The sequence below is a fragment of the Bacillus rossius genome, chromosome 2 (genome assembly GCF_032445375.1).
Source record: "Bacillus rossius redtenbacheri isolate Brsri chromosome 2, Brsri_v3, whole genome shotgun sequence".
NCBI lineage: Eukaryota > Metazoa > Arthropoda > Insecta > Phasmatodea > Bacillidae > Bacillus > Bacillus rossius.
Window position 1 is genome coordinate 93,802,921 of NC_086331.1, and position 17,986 is coordinate 93,820,906.

The 17,986-nt window shown below is 32.2% G+C and overlaps 1 protein-coding gene across 1 annotated transcript in view; it reads left to right on the forward strand.

Annotated features, from left to right (window-relative positions):
• Positions 1-17,986, forward strand: part of LOC134529473 (twitchin) — a 547,023-nt gene that overhangs the window by 370,261 nt on the left and 158,776 nt on the right. The window contains exons 81-91 of the mRNA XM_063363606.1: positions 383-549; positions 1,450-1,731; positions 2,077-2,217; positions 2,408-2,566; positions 4,187-4,489; positions 6,298-6,579; positions 7,243-7,542; positions 10,900-11,035; positions 11,270-11,436; positions 14,638-14,770; positions 17,694-17,874. Of these exons, the coding sequence (XP_063219676.1) occupies positions 383-549; positions 1,450-1,731; positions 2,077-2,217; positions 2,408-2,566; positions 4,187-4,489; positions 6,298-6,579; positions 7,243-7,542; positions 10,900-11,035; positions 11,270-11,436; positions 14,638-14,770; positions 17,694-17,874 (2,251 nt within the window). The remainder of the gene's footprint in view (positions 1-382; positions 550-1,449; positions 1,732-2,076; positions 2,218-2,407; positions 2,567-4,186; positions 4,490-6,297; positions 6,580-7,242; positions 7,543-10,899; positions 11,036-11,269; positions 11,437-14,637; positions 14,771-17,693; positions 17,875-17,986) is intronic.

Genomic DNA, 17,986 nt, shown 5'->3' on the forward strand with positions numbered 1-17,986 from the left:
TTAAATTTTGTGCCTGAGTTTCATATTATAAATGTATTTGCAACATGAGAACACATGAATCTGCTCATTACCGAGGTTAGATGTTACACATCTCTGGTGAGTACTGAAAGACTCGCTCATCATATATTTTTTAATTTATTTTCAACCTAAACTCATTTGGATTAGCCAGATTTCTGGATTAGCGGGGTTTGGATTAGCGGGACTCCACTCTATGTTAAACAGGTAAATAGGTTTTTACAAAATGTGTTAGGTAAAGTACTACTGCATTAATTTCTTTTCCTTACAGGCAAATATTAACCTAGTTGTATGTATTCAATGAAATTTTATTAAAAATGCACATAACACCTGGTATTAACAATATTTTCTGTGTTGTAATGCTTAGTTCCAAATGGCAGAAAGCAGTGGAAATCATTGGAAACAAATGTGAAGCCAAAGTTCCTGACCTTGTGGAAGGCATGAAGTATCAGTTCCGAGTGCGCGCTGTGAATAAAGGAGGTCAAAGTAAACCAAGTGAACCCAGTGACACCATCACTGCAAAGGATCGCTTTGGTAAGTTACAATTATCATGTTTCAACTAAATTTTTATCCATTAAGTTTAGTAAATTTGGGTTGTTCTATAAAGTAATTTTTTTTTATTTATGTGGTGAGTTATCTGTGTGTTCAAAAACCTCACAAAAGATTCTGACCTGAAAACACTGAATTACATTGTTAATAGGTAGATTATTTGTTTGTTCTTTTAAGTAGGTTTTTTTTTATAATTTTAAATCTAGTTTTATAGGTACTTTAATAATTCAAATTATAAAATAAACTATATTTAAATTTAAATGTTTCAGCAATACCTTGTATTTTATTTTTAATTCTTTAAAATTCTTATGAAATAACACATATTTTTAAGTAACCTATTATAAATTTATTTCTCTTTCTATTTCATGATCAAATTTAATTTAAAGCTTTTAAAGCCTTATTTTTATCCCAATCATGATGGTATTTTACATTTTAGTACAGGCTTACTAATAATTTCTTTCAAAATGTATGACTGTAGAAAGCCAGGAAATATAATTTTACATCAACTCTTCAAACAATATTGTACTTGAAAGGAATATGTTTTTGATTCATATATTAAAAGTTATTCTAATGTCTAAAACTAAAATCATATCCTTTTGAAGTTAAATAAATGTGCAAAATAATTTTACAGATTTTGTTTAAGCATTACAAAAATATATAAAGTTTATTTAATGAAATAAAAATTTCCTAAGAGTGCATAAAATAAACTTCAAAACATATGAGCCAGTTTCTCATCTAAAATTTAGGAACTACACATATAAATAACCTTTTACATTGAACACACATGCAATTTTTTTATCCTTATATATTAGTAGGCTTCACTAAAAACCCTGCCCTGAATTATTTCATAAGTTCCAATTATTAATAAAATTTGTTTATTTTCAGCACCCCCTAAAATTGATCGCAGCGCCCTCAAAGATCAGACCATCAAAGCTGGCCAAAATCTCCGCTTTGACGTGAAGATCACTGGTGAACCGCCACCATCCAAGTCATGGTTCCTAAACAAAGCAAGTCTCCAGACTAAAGATGCTATTTCTGTAGACAATGAAGATTACAAGACCAAACTAGTAATTTCTTTCATCACGAGGAAACATTCAGGAACATACGTCATCAAAGCTGAGAATAGCGCTGGAAAAGATGAAGCGTCTGTAGAGATTACTATTGTTGGTGAGTTGTACTGTTCGCAGATAGACATAATTTTATGTCAGTTCAAGTATAATATGTATTTTACACATACTTGAGGAAATTATTTTAGTAATTTTAACAAATGTTTACGTTAAACATTCACCAAAATTTATTTATTTTGGTTTATTTAACATTGTGATTTTTTAGGTTTGAAAAATTAGATACTGATACTTAAATGATTTTTGAGTCAAAACAGTTTTAAAATAACAGCCAGATCCATTATTATTATTTCTTCCAGAAACATTTATATTTAATAGCTACCAAGTTAAAAAAAATAAATGTTTTCATGGTTTTCCGAGTTTGTAACTTCATAAATGTTACTTTCAGATAAGCCAAGTAAGCCTGAAGGCCCTCTGAAGGTATCTGACATTCACAAGGAAGGTTGCAGCTTGAAATGGAACCCACCAGAAGACGATGGCGGATCACCTATTGAGAATTATGTTGTGGAGAAGATGGACACAGACACAGGTAATTTATCATTTTATTCTGTATAAATTTTTGAATGGACACATTTTAACATGGTAATTACCTAATCTTTCAAACAGCAAATTACAAAAAGAAAATTAGTTTGTACTTTTATCTTTGTCATATAAACTACATGTTATTAAACATAAAGCTTCTGTTCTTACTTAGTGTCTCAATAAGTTTCGTTTTGCAGGTCGATGGGTGCCAGTAGGAAGGACAAAAGAGCCAAAGATGGATGTTGAAAATCTTCAGCCCGGACAGGAATACAAATTCCGCGTGATGGCTGTGAATGCAGAGGGAGAATCTGAGCCCCTCGAGGCGGAGAAACCCATCATCGCTAAGAATCCATTTGGTAATTATGTCTGCCTAAAAAAACTCAAGTATCACCAATTTTCTATTTAAAAGTTTTTGTGCACAATATAACTGTCCCATGTCACATACTTACTCTTCTGCTGAGAAAAGGTAGTTCCAACCCTCACATTATAATTCGCAGCAGGTTTGATACTTCTTGAATAGCCTGTATACACACTTGTATAAAAACACTGCACTGCATTCACATGTGAATAATTCTTCCATGCATGCATAATGGACAATGGTTAACTAAGGATTGCACAACTATTTTAAAAGAGTAAGTTTTTTTCCTACCATGCCTATAAAAAGGAAGGTAAGATGCAGCACTGCTAATATTTACAATGCATGTGGCAAAGAAAATTACAGCCAACTCACTCCTTCCACCAGCCCGTGTGTCCAGTGCATGTCGTTCACCAACTTGCCGGACGGTGACACACACAAGCCACTCTATTCCAAACAGTTTTTTAGCCAGCCATTAGTCCCCCGTTGTATATATAGGCACTGTGCATTAATGGTATGTTCACCTGAAATAAATACGGATTAAGTTCTTATAGTTTGTTGCGTTATCTCATTATGTAGGTACGTGTTTAATTCTACGTAGCCATATAGATGAAAAAAGAACATAATAAATCGTCCTCTAGTTATGGGAAGAAGAAAGTTTTCCTATGAGGGAACCCCCCCCCCCCCCCCCTTTTCTACATTGTCTAACCATCCTTCCATTAAAGGCATGTGAAGGGGAACAGCCACTTGTCACGTGCACTCTCTCATTTCAGGCCGATTTACATGCACCAATGTCGTGACAGTGCTGTGGCCGGCCTGGAAATCCAACAACGAGGTTGAAAATATTCTTCTATAAATTCGAAGGGTTTAGTTTACTGTTGCCCAGGGCATGTCCATGCCGCTGCAAAGAGTGCTGTAGCCATCACCGTAATGACCGTAGAATAATTGCAGACAATATTTTCTTGTTTAATGGGCGTGAGAGTGGTTGATATTTACGAGTGTAATTGCCAGATGACCGATGAAACAATGTCAATTGTGAGTCAAAATCATAATAAGATCATGGTCGGTAAAGTTACCGGCCGACCACGGCACAGTCACGTCACTGGTGCATGTAAATCTGCCATTCCTAGTGTTCTCCTTTCTTTCAGTCTCTTTCTTGATGAGGTAACCAGACTTTAATGCTTCTTTCTCAAAGCTCTTAAGGTTGGATTTTTTTCGCTGTGCTGTGCGTCATCCCACTACGTCACCTGCTATGTCACAAGTTGGCTGTAAAGTTTTTACATCACATGTTAATTATTTTCAGAAGGTGTAGGAACATAACTCAAGACCTAACCATTGTCCCTTATGGGTAAACGTGATTTAATTAATGGACGTTTTGCTTAACTAACAATTTCCCGGAGCGTAATCTGTTTGGTAGTCAAGAACTTAATGTATGTTAAAAGTACGAGATGTATTTTTTTTAAGTAATTTCTGTTTTAAAATTTAAAAGAAGTATACTTTTCTTGGTAATTTTTGTTTTACATAAAAGCCTGTACCTTATTCTACCAGGTGAGGCTGTATGTGTCGGGCAGTGACGGACATTGGCAGGGTTTTAGCGTGCATCCTACTGCTGTGGTTCCAGATGAGCCTGGGGCGCCGGGCACGCCCGAGGCGACGGACTGGGACAAGGACCACGTGGACCTGAGATGGACCCCGCCCTCGTCTGACGGCGGGTCTCCGATCACGGGCTACGTCATCGAGAAGCGCGAGAAGGGCTCCCCACGGTGGACCAAGGCCGGCGAATCCCGCGGGGATGAGCCCAAAGGCCGCGCCGACAATCTGGAGGAAGGCGTCACCTACGAGTTTCGAGTGCGCGCTGTCAACGTGGCTGGCCCGGGCCAGCCGAGCGAAGCCAGCAAGCCAGTCACAGCTAAGCCAAGGAAGCGTATGTATCATTTAAAGTCAAATAAAAAATACATGATTTTTACCCATTAAACCTTTGAGGCTGCATAATATGCTCATTTAATATGTGATGCAATTATCTGAAAGTCAAATGATCATGCAAATACTTTTACTAATATGTAAAAACGGGAACAGTTAATTTATTTTCTCAAACTAAATTGTTATAAATTATAAACAGGTCCAAATCATGGACGTGTTTTAATTTTGTCTTAATCAGAACGTGGCATTGTTGTTTATAAGAAACTTTGTCACTTGGTCCACCATTGTCACCACAAAAATAATGGGAAATAATTTATAACAAACATGCTCGACATGTAGACATGATGTGTGCATGTTGATGAATAGTTTATAATTTTTGGTATCTGAAGAAAAAGTAAAATTATAAACATAAATATGATTATTTTTTCGATAGTGTCCAAGGTTTTCATGCAGCGTTTCCATAAACGAACGAAAGACTGAGTTAGTCTGCTATGAAAAGCTCTTTTAAGCTTGTTATTACAACTATGTACTTAAAAAATTTACAAAATATTTTATATGAACTTTGGAATTTAACATAAATAAAAAAAAAATTTGATGTTTTAAGCTAAAGAAATATAACACTTTTTAATAGCTTGAATTTGAAAACTTTTCATAAAAATAAAATTTAATTTGGGCTACTCATTTCTTATCTACTTCGCAAATTTTTGCACTATTCTCCCACTCATTCTTTAAAATACTCAAATTTTAAAATGTAATATTTATACTGTGTTAAATTCTTGTCATGTACGTCTCTAATGTTTCCTGATACGTAACAGTAGCTCTCTCTCTCTCTCTCTCTCTGTGTGTGTGTGTGTGTGTGTGTGTGTGTGTGTGTGTGTATGTGTGTGCGTGTGTGTGTGCCTGCGTGCGTGTTTTTTCCTAATAAGACATCCAAATCAACTAAATTAGAATAAGTTAAAGAAGTAATAAAGTTTATTTAATTTGAAAAATGTTATTACCATTCTCTAGTACAAACTACTGATGCACAATTATTTACTAATAAATATTTGGAAATTAATTATTCAAGTGTGTCTCTGATGCTTTCTTTTAAATCAGATAAAATTAAATTTAAACATTAGATTACAATGTTCATCGGGGTATTTAATTACAAATGTTTTAATTTTAATCCTAAATATGCTATTTCTGAAATTGTTCACTAATTACCATTTTTTGCACTTCAAACATCTGAGAAGACTTGTCAGATTTTTGGCACAACTGCTTGTATTGTGTTGAATATATGTGTTAAATACTTAAAAAGCAAAGTTTTTTAAAATGATTAAATGTTAATAAAATATTTTAAATAATTTGTAAGATATAACTATGTAACTGAGCAAACTTTGCTGCTTTAACATTATTATCAGTTCCTAATTTCAGAGAAATAATGAATTCTTATGAGATCATGATAAATTTTCATTTGATTAAAAATTGCCTTTATAGTAGGGAAAATATATATAAAAATTGTTATTCAACCAATCTATTTACTTGAACACATGTTTAGGTGATGCACATTTTTATAAAAAACTTTAAGTTGAGGGATAAATAACAAATAATTAAATAAAGTTTTCATGTTGTAGATTTATTATGGCAATAATTACTTTGCAAACATTTAAAAATATTTTTTTTTTCACATTTTTTAAAGAATTATATTTTAAAAGGTAAGTTTTTTTAAACAATTTCGTTGATATTCAAAATAAGGATTGTAATGTTTTGAAATTGTTAGAAGCTGTAATTAATTGCTTTTGTTGTTATTTATTGTGAATGCTTGTATTCCAGTGGCACCAAAAATTGACAGGCGCAACTTACGCAACATCACAGTGCATGAAGGAGAACCAATCTTCTTTGATGTAAAGATCTCAGGAGAACCACCCCCAGACGTGACGTGGAGTCTCAATAATAAGTCATTGCAAGAAACAACTTATAGAAGGATAGAAAATGTGCCGTACAATACAAAATTCTTTCATGATAATCCTGAAAGGAAAGATACTGGAACGTACAAAATTCAAGCTGTAAATAAGTATGGCTCAGACACGGCAGAAGTCGAGATCACAGTTGTTTGTAAGTGTATTTATCACATTAATATTTAAAATCAACTCTCAAATATTACAGCTTATGAAATAAATAATGGTTTTGTTTTTCTTCCAGTACATAATTTTTTAATAACCTTATGTTAATGAACTAACTAAAACTTTTTTTATATTTTCTCTTTAATAGTGATATTTGAAGTACAGTGTTTTATGTAAAAAAAATATTAACTTTTGAACTACATGCAGTTTTATTGAATTATAGATTATTATATTATATATATCATATTATTATATATTATATTGTAGAATTGTAGGGTTATAATTAAAGAACGTCACATTAGAAAACTGAGAATTTTGCAGTTTAAATAAAAAATATGAGGTTTATGTTTTTAAAAAAATTAGGTTCAGATGCTATTATTCACATTCATCATTTTTGGGGGTGCCATCGTACTATTTCATTTGCACCCAGAGAACCTTTGCAAAATCCATATTAAAAATCATGATGTATGTAATGCTATTTAGCTTATGTCAAAACATCAAACCTTAAGTTTTATTAAATTTAAAGTAATCATGGTGTTTTTTCTGTTCTCTTTTATTCTTCTTTCAAAGCTAAGATATTTATAACTTTGTTTTTTGGTAATAATATATTTTGTAATTTGTATAAATTTTACTGATAAATTTATGGTTGTTTTAGCCAAGCCAGGAAAGCCAGAGGGTCCTCTAGAAGTGTCGGATGTACACAAAGATGGTTGTCAACTGAAATGGAAGAAACCCAAAGATGACGGAGGAGAACCAATCGAGTCGTACTTGGTTGAAAAGTTTGACCCTGACACAGGAATTTGGCTGCCAGTTGGACGCACCAAAGAACCACAAATGGAAGTTACTGGCTTGATTCCTGGCCATGAGTATAAGTTTAGAGTAAAGGCCAGCAACAAAGAAGGTGATTCCGAACCACTGGAAACATTTTCATCAATTTTTGCTAAGGATCCCTTCAGTAAGTCTTTTAATGTCATAATATTCTTAGTTTAAGAGATAATATTATTTCTAACTAGTCCTTGGACAGATTTAAATAGGAAATTTATAGTGGTAACATGAAATGCATAAAAATTGTAAAATTTAAATAATAGTTCTATGTTTTCATATAAGAATAAAAAAATTTCTACTAAATATAAAAATTCTAAAAACTTAAATTAGAATTTGATATTCAAAATGCCAAAATATGTCACATGTTTAAATAAAAATTGCAATAGACCTCCTGTGTTGAACGTTACAAAAGTAGGAATCAAAATGGGTACAGTTTAAATAAAAGCCATGTCCCCACTGGCAGAAACAATCTTGAAAACAGAAAAAAATAGGGGAATTCAAAACCTATCCTTAAAACCTGGTAAACACAGGGAAATAGACCAAATGTTATTTACCAAACTGGATTAGTAATTTTCTACATTAGTGTGTTCTTTTAATATCCAAGAACCATTCTGTGTCTTAATGACAAATTCACGTGTTGTTGAAAACCTATTTGATTTCATTATCAACTATACATTAGAGAAACAGGCAGTGAGTGAATCAACTGTGTGTTGATTTAATGATTTAAACATTTGAGGCATTATCAAATGGTGCAAGTCATTTTCCTAATCACAATAATTTCTTGTTTGCAAGTTCGATAAAATATGGTAAAGTTTTTTATGGGCTGACAGTGCAGTTTAAATAACATTGATTGAAATAGACACATTGTATCTTGTGTAATTTGCGGGAAAAGATTTTGTGTGTTGTGTTTATAAAATATGTTTTAATGAATATTTATAGAGTAATATTTATGCATGATGTTTTAATTTTACTTGATCCAGGAGAAAAGTGTTAAGTTTGAACAAGGAAAATAGGAAAATATCAGGAAAATTATCTAAAGTAAAAGTGTGAGAATCCTGAACAGCTTTGCATCACCATGGGTAACATTTCTAAACCAGCTACCAGAAATATTCTCCTGTCTTCAATTCATTCAAGTCTCAATTCAGACTGTCTCAAAATATGTACTTGTTCTCATCTTTGAAATCAGTTTTTCTGAACAATTCTTTTGGAAAAATCTGTGAAAAATATTTGTGTTTACATTACATTCATCTTCACTTAGTCAACTATTCTATGTGGTTATTTGGTATTTATTCAAAAGAATAAAGAATATCAGCAGGGTCAAAGAAGTCAATTTTTACAGTGATAAATTTTAAGATTAAATTTAAAGTATTTTCCGATATACAGCTATAGTTAAACTACACATCAAAACTGTGGGTAGTGTTGAGAAAAGAATTATAAGATTTTAATTGGGGTCAGCTATAAGTACCTTATTAGATTAAACTTTAGTTAATTACATTATAACTAGTAAGTAAATTTCAATAACCTTTTAAAAACTGTCTCACATGACAAATGAGGTAATATTTTTGCCAACTCAAATATGAACAAATATTCACTTCATGTACTGTGCTTGACATTTCCAACTATGAATAAGTTATCAACAAAACAGTTCTGTTTCATGTATATGTAAAGTGTGAAAACTACTTGTTTTCGGTTTAGTCGTCAATTCAACTGCATGTTAAAAGCTTGTCTCTCAGTGACACTTTTTTGAGTGAAAGCTTTGTTCTTTCTCACACTAAATATTATTTTAACTTGTGTGCTTGATGGTATTCCAAATTTTTATTTCATGGTTAGGGATATTATTTTGCTTATGATACACCAGCCATAGTCTGGATTAAATGTATTTAAAATACCAGTTTTTAATTGCACCATTACATTTTGGTCGGTGAAGTCCCCGTGCAATTGGAAATATTTGTTTGCTTCCAAAACAGAAATAATCCTTTTGATACCATAGATCTTTTGCATGATCATTCCTGAACCATATTTTGTTCGCAATTTTAATGCGCACTTGCCGAATAAGATGAATCCAAGTGAGAACATTTTGCAAACAAAAATATGTACAGTAACAGAACTTACATAGACTGAGTTCTATTATTATTTGTATTTGCAGGAATGATACAATTTTTTTGGTTAGCAATTGTAGACTTCATAAATACAAGTGTGTATCTAGTTGATACTGAAGTGCAAGTTCACTATTAAATGACTCCCAAAATACTGGAAGGACATCATATAGCACAAAGTGAAGTATTTTGAAGTTTGCACATTCTCTTCAATAACAAAATGTCCAAACAAAAGTATGGTAGCCATTCCGTTACTCTTTTGGATAACAATTGCAGAGAGAAATAGAACGATATTGGCCGGTATACACTTTAGGACCTTCTTTTAAGAAATGAAACATGGCCATAAAATACCATATTGGTATTTTGAAGTGCATATATTATTTTAAAAAGTTTTTAAGAGATACCCTTGCTCATTAGAAGCATTGAGAAACGACTAATATTAGAAAAATTGAACAATATTTTTTTCAACTTTATAGGTACATTACAAGCAAAAAGGAAAAATTATGATTTTAAAAATGTATGAATCCCTGTTTTTATGTGAAAATAAATTGATACCATAATTCAATTATTTTATATTAGTTACTCTCTAATACTGACTGTGAAAAAATGGTTTCAGAAATGATTATATTTGTAGTAATAGCTGTTACCATGTTAAATTAGATACAGAATGTTAAGTGGAATTTCAGATCAGTTACATACACCTCCATGCTCTTCTCATACATACGTGTGTTGTGTGCCGTGAACAAGATTGCCACTTTAGCATTCCAAATTACAGAGATCCAGTTTATCTCATTGTTCACAGTAATGACTACAGCAATACACAAAATCATTTTTACATCTATTTTATTAATATTTCTGCCTAATCTACATGTCCTGCATATGTACCTATAGTTTTGATGTGAAGTTTAAATACAACCAGTACTAGACATCAAAAATTTCCTTTGCAATATTTGTGGTCTTAAAAATTTTAAATGATTCAAAAAATTTGTTAAAATTGGTGGTAGAATCAAATTATGACCAGTAATAAAATCAAACAATTATTTTGTTCATTTTTTGTGTCTCTGGGCCATGAAAAAAAAAACTTGGTAACAGTAATAAATCAAAGTTTTCTGTTAGAAATTTTAGGATTTAAAATGATAAATCTACAGTTGATTGGAAATGTTTAGAGTTTAAAAAGATTTTTAATGGCATATTCAAAAGTCATGCTTATGTTACGCATTAATTAACGTAGTTTCACCAACCACCCAACCTGGAAAATAAAGTATAATTGACTAAACCTTTGCCTGATACCTATGCCATAAAGAAGTTTTATTTTAAAACAGTAAACATGTTCCACTTAAAAAGAGAAACAATTATTTTCATTAAACAATAATCTGAAATATATATTGTAGCTGTTCCAACTGCTCCTGGAGCACCTGAACCATCAGACTGGAGTCAAAATCACATTGATTTGATTTGGAAAGAACCAATCAGTGATGGCGGCTCTCCTATTACTGGGTATATTATTGAGAAGAAAGATAAGTACAGGTAATTTAAATTTTAATGTTTGATATTTTTTTCATACCATTTTTATGAATGTTGTACCAATTTCATTTATACTCTGCCTGATTGTATTAAGTGTTTTGTGAATTGGAATAATTTATTTACAAATGAAGTTTATTTTAATATGTTTGTAACCTTGTCGTGCATTTAAATGATTTACTGCTTAATATTTTGCTTTAAATGTGTGACACCAAAAGAATATTACAATGTATGTTTCAGTGTGATGTGGGAAAAGGCATTAGAAACTAACTCGCCCACACCACAAGCTAACGTACACGGCCTCATTGAAGGCAACGAGTACCAGTTCAGGGTTATAGCCGTGAACAAAGCTGGGCAGAGTGAACCAGGAGAAGCTAGCAAAAACTTCATTGCTAAACCTCGCTTCTGTAAGTAGGCATATTGTTGCTTCTTTTTGAAAAGTTGTGTGTGTGTTTTTTTTTCAAACTGATTTCTAGAATGGCGAAGTGTTTTACTAGTTAGAGACATCGCTGCCACAGCACAGTCAAAAATTTAAAATTTCGTAATGCTTGATATCAATTTTAACTATAGCACTAAAATGTCAATAAAAATATTTCCCTAGTAATTGAATCATATACATAGTATACACACACAGTTTCCATAAAATAATTCAGAAAAAATTCCACACTTTTTTGTAGAGATGGACGAGTTGAGGTTTTTTGGCTTCGAGTCGAGTCGAGCCGAGTTTAGCAATTCATATTTCGAGTCGAGTCGAGTCGAGTTCGAGTCACAAAATTTTTGAAGAGGTCGAGTCAGTTCGAGTTTCATAATTTTATAATTTTTTGCGTCGAATATGATAAATAAAATATTACAACACCCATTGATATAAAAATTGTGTATCCAAGATGCATCTGCATTATTTAAATATTTTAAATGATTAATTAGCAAATCATTATGTTATTTAAATATAAAAAACTAAGCTTTATTTCAACATGATTTCACAGTATCTTTAATGTAGCTATCCTAACCATATCAACCGTCCACAATGTTTTAAAGTATTTATAATGTAGCTAACCTAACCTAATTTACCATAGTTATCATATGTTGTCCAAAATAAACATTCACGGACACACTGCAAACGAAAAATATGGCGGCGTACAAATAAATACCGTTGCCTTGTTTATGGTATTTCCTTTTATCAACACCGCCATATTTATTTACAATAAACAAAAAAAAAACGAAGATGTACGATTGGGAGTTTGGCTCTTTCGTCTGTGGAAAGAAGGCTTCCCGAGTTACGTAACTTTTTTTTTTCCGATCCACCGGCAGATCCCCACATGAACAAACAGCTCAATGGATATAGGCCTTGCCACATTGTCACATTCTCAATGTAAATACACTTTCCGCGGCAAGATTATTCGCCCGGAACTTGTTACAACTACAAGAATATCAATATGTTTTTAAATAAATATTTCATGCATTTGATTTGGCGATTAGTAACTGATTGCCAAATAAAATGCATGAGCGTTGTTATTATTATATTTTATTCAAACAAAAAGAAATTATTTTATCCTAAACGTTATTGTAACGCAGCGCTGCGTAGCGGAGCACAGCTAAATTTAGTTCCAAATTGCAAGTCTGGCTGGCCTAACACGCAGCCATTTTCACGCATCACGGTTTGGTGTTATTGACTAAATATTACAATATAATTATTTTATGTTTTTATTTTTAGGTTACGGAAATCTCTTGTTTATACGAGTTATTATAAACGGGGCACGATAAACGTGATGATTATTAATATATGTGCGTTTTGCAACAAATTTTTCTTCAGTGAAAATCCATTGACGTATTTTGTAAACAAATACGGTACCGTATTTGAAGTAAACGCAGGATGAAAAACAAAATGAAAACAGTGCACGCTGTTTTCCAAGCATTTTTTTTATATAAAATGGTCATGTGACATAATTTTGTCCTATAAACTGTCGCCACTATCGACAAAATCACGTTACGACGTCACGTTCATAAATGAAGGTAGTGGTAGGCCTAGGTTTGGTTGCACTTGTACCTATTATAGCGCCGTAGCACGGTAGCGGGCAAGGTTAGGTTTGCACGGGATTTGTTTTTTTTAAAGGTCATTATCATTTCTTGCTGTATTAATGACTTGGCGAAAACGTCAAGACAACCTATAATAAAGTGCTGTAATGTCACGATGCTGGTACTTAACTCGAAACGTGTTTCGAGTCTTGAACTTGATAAAATATGTGACTCGGTTTTCGAGTCGAGTCAATCTGACCCAACTCGGCTCGGCTCGACTCGATAAACCAAGACTCGACCCGTCTCTAACTTTTTTGGTTGTAGAAGCTAGCTATCAAAGAAAAACTAGACTTTATCTTTGAAGTTCATAGTGCCAATGTCATTTACTTCTGTTTTATTGCTAAAACAGCTGCTCATTACAGGATATGATAATCTTATGTTTTATGCATGATGGTACAATATATTTTTGTTGGTATAACTTGAAGTCCGGTATAACCCACGAGTATTTACGTTGTGTAAAATAGTAGTGACTTCATTTTTACAGAATGGGCGACAGTAAATTTTAAGACTCATAAATCCTTCGATATACATGTGCTCTTCAAAAGACTTACATATGAATTTTGGTTTCCATGTTCGTTCTCTGTGTTGCCCCATAGATAAAACAGATAGTCAACATTTTATCTCTTTCTGGTGTACAATTAAGTGTATTTTACCAACATAAATAACCTTTATAAAGTGTATTGTTATAGAATATATTGTATATGTAGTTACAATTGCTAAACCACAATCAGCAGTTTTTTGTATTGTATGATGAGAATCTTTTGAGCACATGCTAGCCGTTCTTGCAAAAAAAATGTTTTATGACTTCTTTTAATAGCCTCTCAAACATGAGTGACAGTTTTTGTACTATCTCTTTGCCCAAATTAACTTTTTTTTAATTTAATGCAGTTTTATTGGACATACGCCATTGCCATTTTGCACTGTTGTTGGTCATGAAAAAATTCTGAAAATCAAAAAAATAAATAAAAAATACGAAAAAAATTCACAGATAACAAGAGTGAATCAGCTGATGTCAGACAAACAGAACCAACTATGAAACTAAACAAGTATTATAGACAACACAATGATGACAGTGTGGACAAAATTTTTAACCTCTAAATATCAGACATCACAAGAATTAGGTTAAACTTTTTTTCTATGAATGCTTAATTAATATAATTTATTTACTTTTGATTAAACTTAAAACCTTTATCTTCTTTTATCATAAAGATTCCATAATTTTCTCTAAACCATATCTTACCTCATGACAGTAATTATTTTACAGCTCAAGAGTAATTTAAAAGATCTAATAAATGGTATATAGTAGTTTGAACATGACAGTTTTGTAATATGTACATCTTTAATAATGAATTATTTTTAATTTATTTATAGTTGATACAGTTGTTTCCTACATACTTCAATACTTTGTAACTAGTGGCATAAGTATTTTAATATAATTATATTTTAGACCAACAAAATATGAAATCATTCATTGAATCAATTTATGTCTATCTGTATATGTATGATGTATGTACAACTAAGTAACTATTTAACAGTGGCACCGAGAATTGACAGGCGTAACCTGCATGACGTCACTATATCTGCTGGAGCAGCACTTAAATTTGATGTGGGTATCACTGGTGAACCGCCACCAACAACAGAATGGCGTTTTGGCAGTGTTCCGTTAAGGTAAGATACTATACACCACTAAAAACTCTGAGAAAAGTAGGTTTTACTATTGTTTTATATTTAATATTGTCACTTCATAGGTTACTATTGAAAATATTTTTGTTTTGTGTCTCTTTAAGATGTCCCATGTAGGGTTTACCATAAAATATTACAAGGTACCATCGTCAGTAAACAACCAGCTGGAGAAAATATATGTCTTATCTGCTGGCTACTGTCATTTTATGTCAACAATTATGTTTGATAGGGGCAAGAAAAAAATGTGTATTAAGAGATGTTTTAAATTTATGATAAGTGTTCAAATGGTTTGGAATAAATAGTGAAAAATCAATTAAATTATTTTCATAAAAATTCAATGCTGCATTAATTTGGCAGGGTATTTGACTGCTAGCAATATAAATACGGACATTGTCCATAATATGACTCTATAAATGTGCATTTATTACAACAATTGCATACAAAAGACAAAAGTAAGAATTTTATACTGAAAAAGATTTATTTTTTGTTTTTTAATTCTAATGCAAAATATGGCAACACTGGTCTGGAAAAGAAAACTCTTTCCTACATGATATATAATCATATTCCCAGGGACCGGAAAGTTACTTTTAAAAAGTAACTCAGTTACAGTTACAAATACTCCATTGGAAATGTAACCCTATTACAACTACAAGTTACCCTACTGAAAATAAACCAGTTACAGTTACAGTTCTGAGAAAAGTAACTGTAAGTTACTTTAACAGTTACTTTGTGAAAAACTAAAAATGTGATACCTAAAATTGTTATAATTAAAAGCTAATAAAACATATTTTGTTTAGTAAAGATAAATGTTTCTTTCAACTGAAAAAATTTAAATAGGTCTTAAATTACATTGAGTAATTAGTTCACACTACAAAATTGTTTGCAGCACCACACAATAAGCACTTCACAATAAGGTTATTTATATTACTCGACCGAACTTCGAAAAAATTAGAATATGAAGGCCACGGCAACAAAAATTCTGGACTGCTTTCTGGGCTTCTCGCTTCATTAGATTATGTCATTGCTTTCGCGCATGTGCACAGGTAGGTTAATTAATTAAACAGCACAGCAGTAAACCCGCATGTCGCAAATATTAAATAAATGACAATAAACATACGAGCGCAGGCTAGCCAACAGCAGTTTTACAAGTACAAGCAATAACATTGCAAATAATATGCTTGTCGGGATTTTCGCTCTGGGATTGAAAAAATCAACAAATCGTTGTTCGTTCAATAAGAAATACATTTAAAAAATGTAACGCAAGAAGTAACGACAATTATCGTTACTTTAAGGCAGAAAAATGTAATTCAGTTACAGTTACAGTTACTGAAAACTTAATATATTGCGTTACAACGATCGTTACCATAAAAAGTAACTGTTACAAATAACGTCGTTACTAGTAGCGCGTTACTTCCAGTCCCTGCATATTCCATATAACCTTATTGTTCAGTATGCCTATAAGTGTTAACATTTATGTATAGAATTGGTTCTAGAATGTAATAACACACACACACACACACAGAGATATATATATATATATATATATATATATATATATATATATATATATATATATATATGAGTAAAAATTGAAAGAAAATATGCCTGTCCACAATGATGTATTGAACATCCTATCTTTGAGGGAAAGTTGGTTGGTGTATTTGTTTTTTTGTAATGTTTAAGTTGTTTTACATTTCCTTTTTGTAATGATGTTCAACACACTAATCAATGCAACCACTCAGAAATGGTTACATACAGTTGGTTTACCACAACCAAATGAAAACCATTACAACTTGATGCTGTGGCTGGGAGACACTTATAAAATGCCAGGATGGTTACTAACGTGATTGTGCACCCCATATGCCTTCTACACAAGTATGGTATGTTGACACTTATAAGATGTACATCAGGAGGGGGAGTCTTAAAGTGGGTTTGGGAAGGAGGTTGGAGTGGGCCCTACATACCACTGCAGGGAGGAGTACTGACACATTTAGTAACCACCCATCAAGTTCTAGAGCTGACACATATGTACGTATTGGGTGCGGAAGGTGACAAGTACACTACGTTCTACTCCCACTGTCTTGATCGCACAAACTTTCACTTGGGGAGTTGAAATGAGAAATTCAAAATGACAGTTATAGTAATTAGGTAATTAACATTAGGGGTATGTGGCACAGATTCTATTCACGCCTCTTTCAGGGTGGACTAACACACACACATGTTGGCGGAAGGTTTTTAAATTACATCAGGGTTATAGAGAGTGTTGGGGGGAGGAGAAGGGGCCTGAAGCGGGGCGAGGCACAATGGGCTTGTGGGAGGGCATAGTCCCGGTCGACGACAAACACCAGCTTTTTTTCCTTTTTCTTTTATATTTTGTAACACATTTTTGCAGTTGCACTTTACCTATTAAACTTTGGATTCTAGGGTCGGAATCATTCTGTTTTAAAATTGTGTGTAGTTTCAAACAAAACATAAGTCTTTTAAAACAAAAGAAAATTAACTTATGTATGTATGTATATGTATATGTATATATATGTGTGTATATATATATATATATATATATATATATATATATATATATGCATGCATATTATATTTGGGCTTTTCATGCCTCCGAAATGCTTAGCACAAATAACCATTAAATCCTATATAAAAACATTGTAGATACTGTCTCAACTTAAAAAAAAATGTGCAAGAGAATATACTAGAGTGATCATTTGCCAGAAATTTATGTTTATTTGAAGACCAATAATTACAGTTAATATTAGTTTTAAGGGAAAAAAATTATGATTGGAAACAAAAATTTTGGAAAACAATAAAAATATGTATTATTCTAAAATAACACATTAAATTTATTATATTATTTTACTCTACAACATTTACTAATATGTTAATGCTTGCTGTACAGATCTTCAAAGTCAGTGACAGTTGACAGCGTGGACTACAATACTAAGCTAACAATCCGTCCATTACAACGAGGTGACTCTGGCGAATATACAATCACTGCAACTAACAGCTCCGGAAAGGATTCTGTAACTGTGACAGTTACAGTGACAGATAAACCCACTCCACCAGAAGGTCCTTTACAGGTAAAATGAATCAAAAGAACTCTCTACATTTTATAATCTTTGTGTACTAAATGAAAAATTTTAGTTGATTATAATAGCAGCTATATGAATGGCCATGATCAGTTTTTTTAAA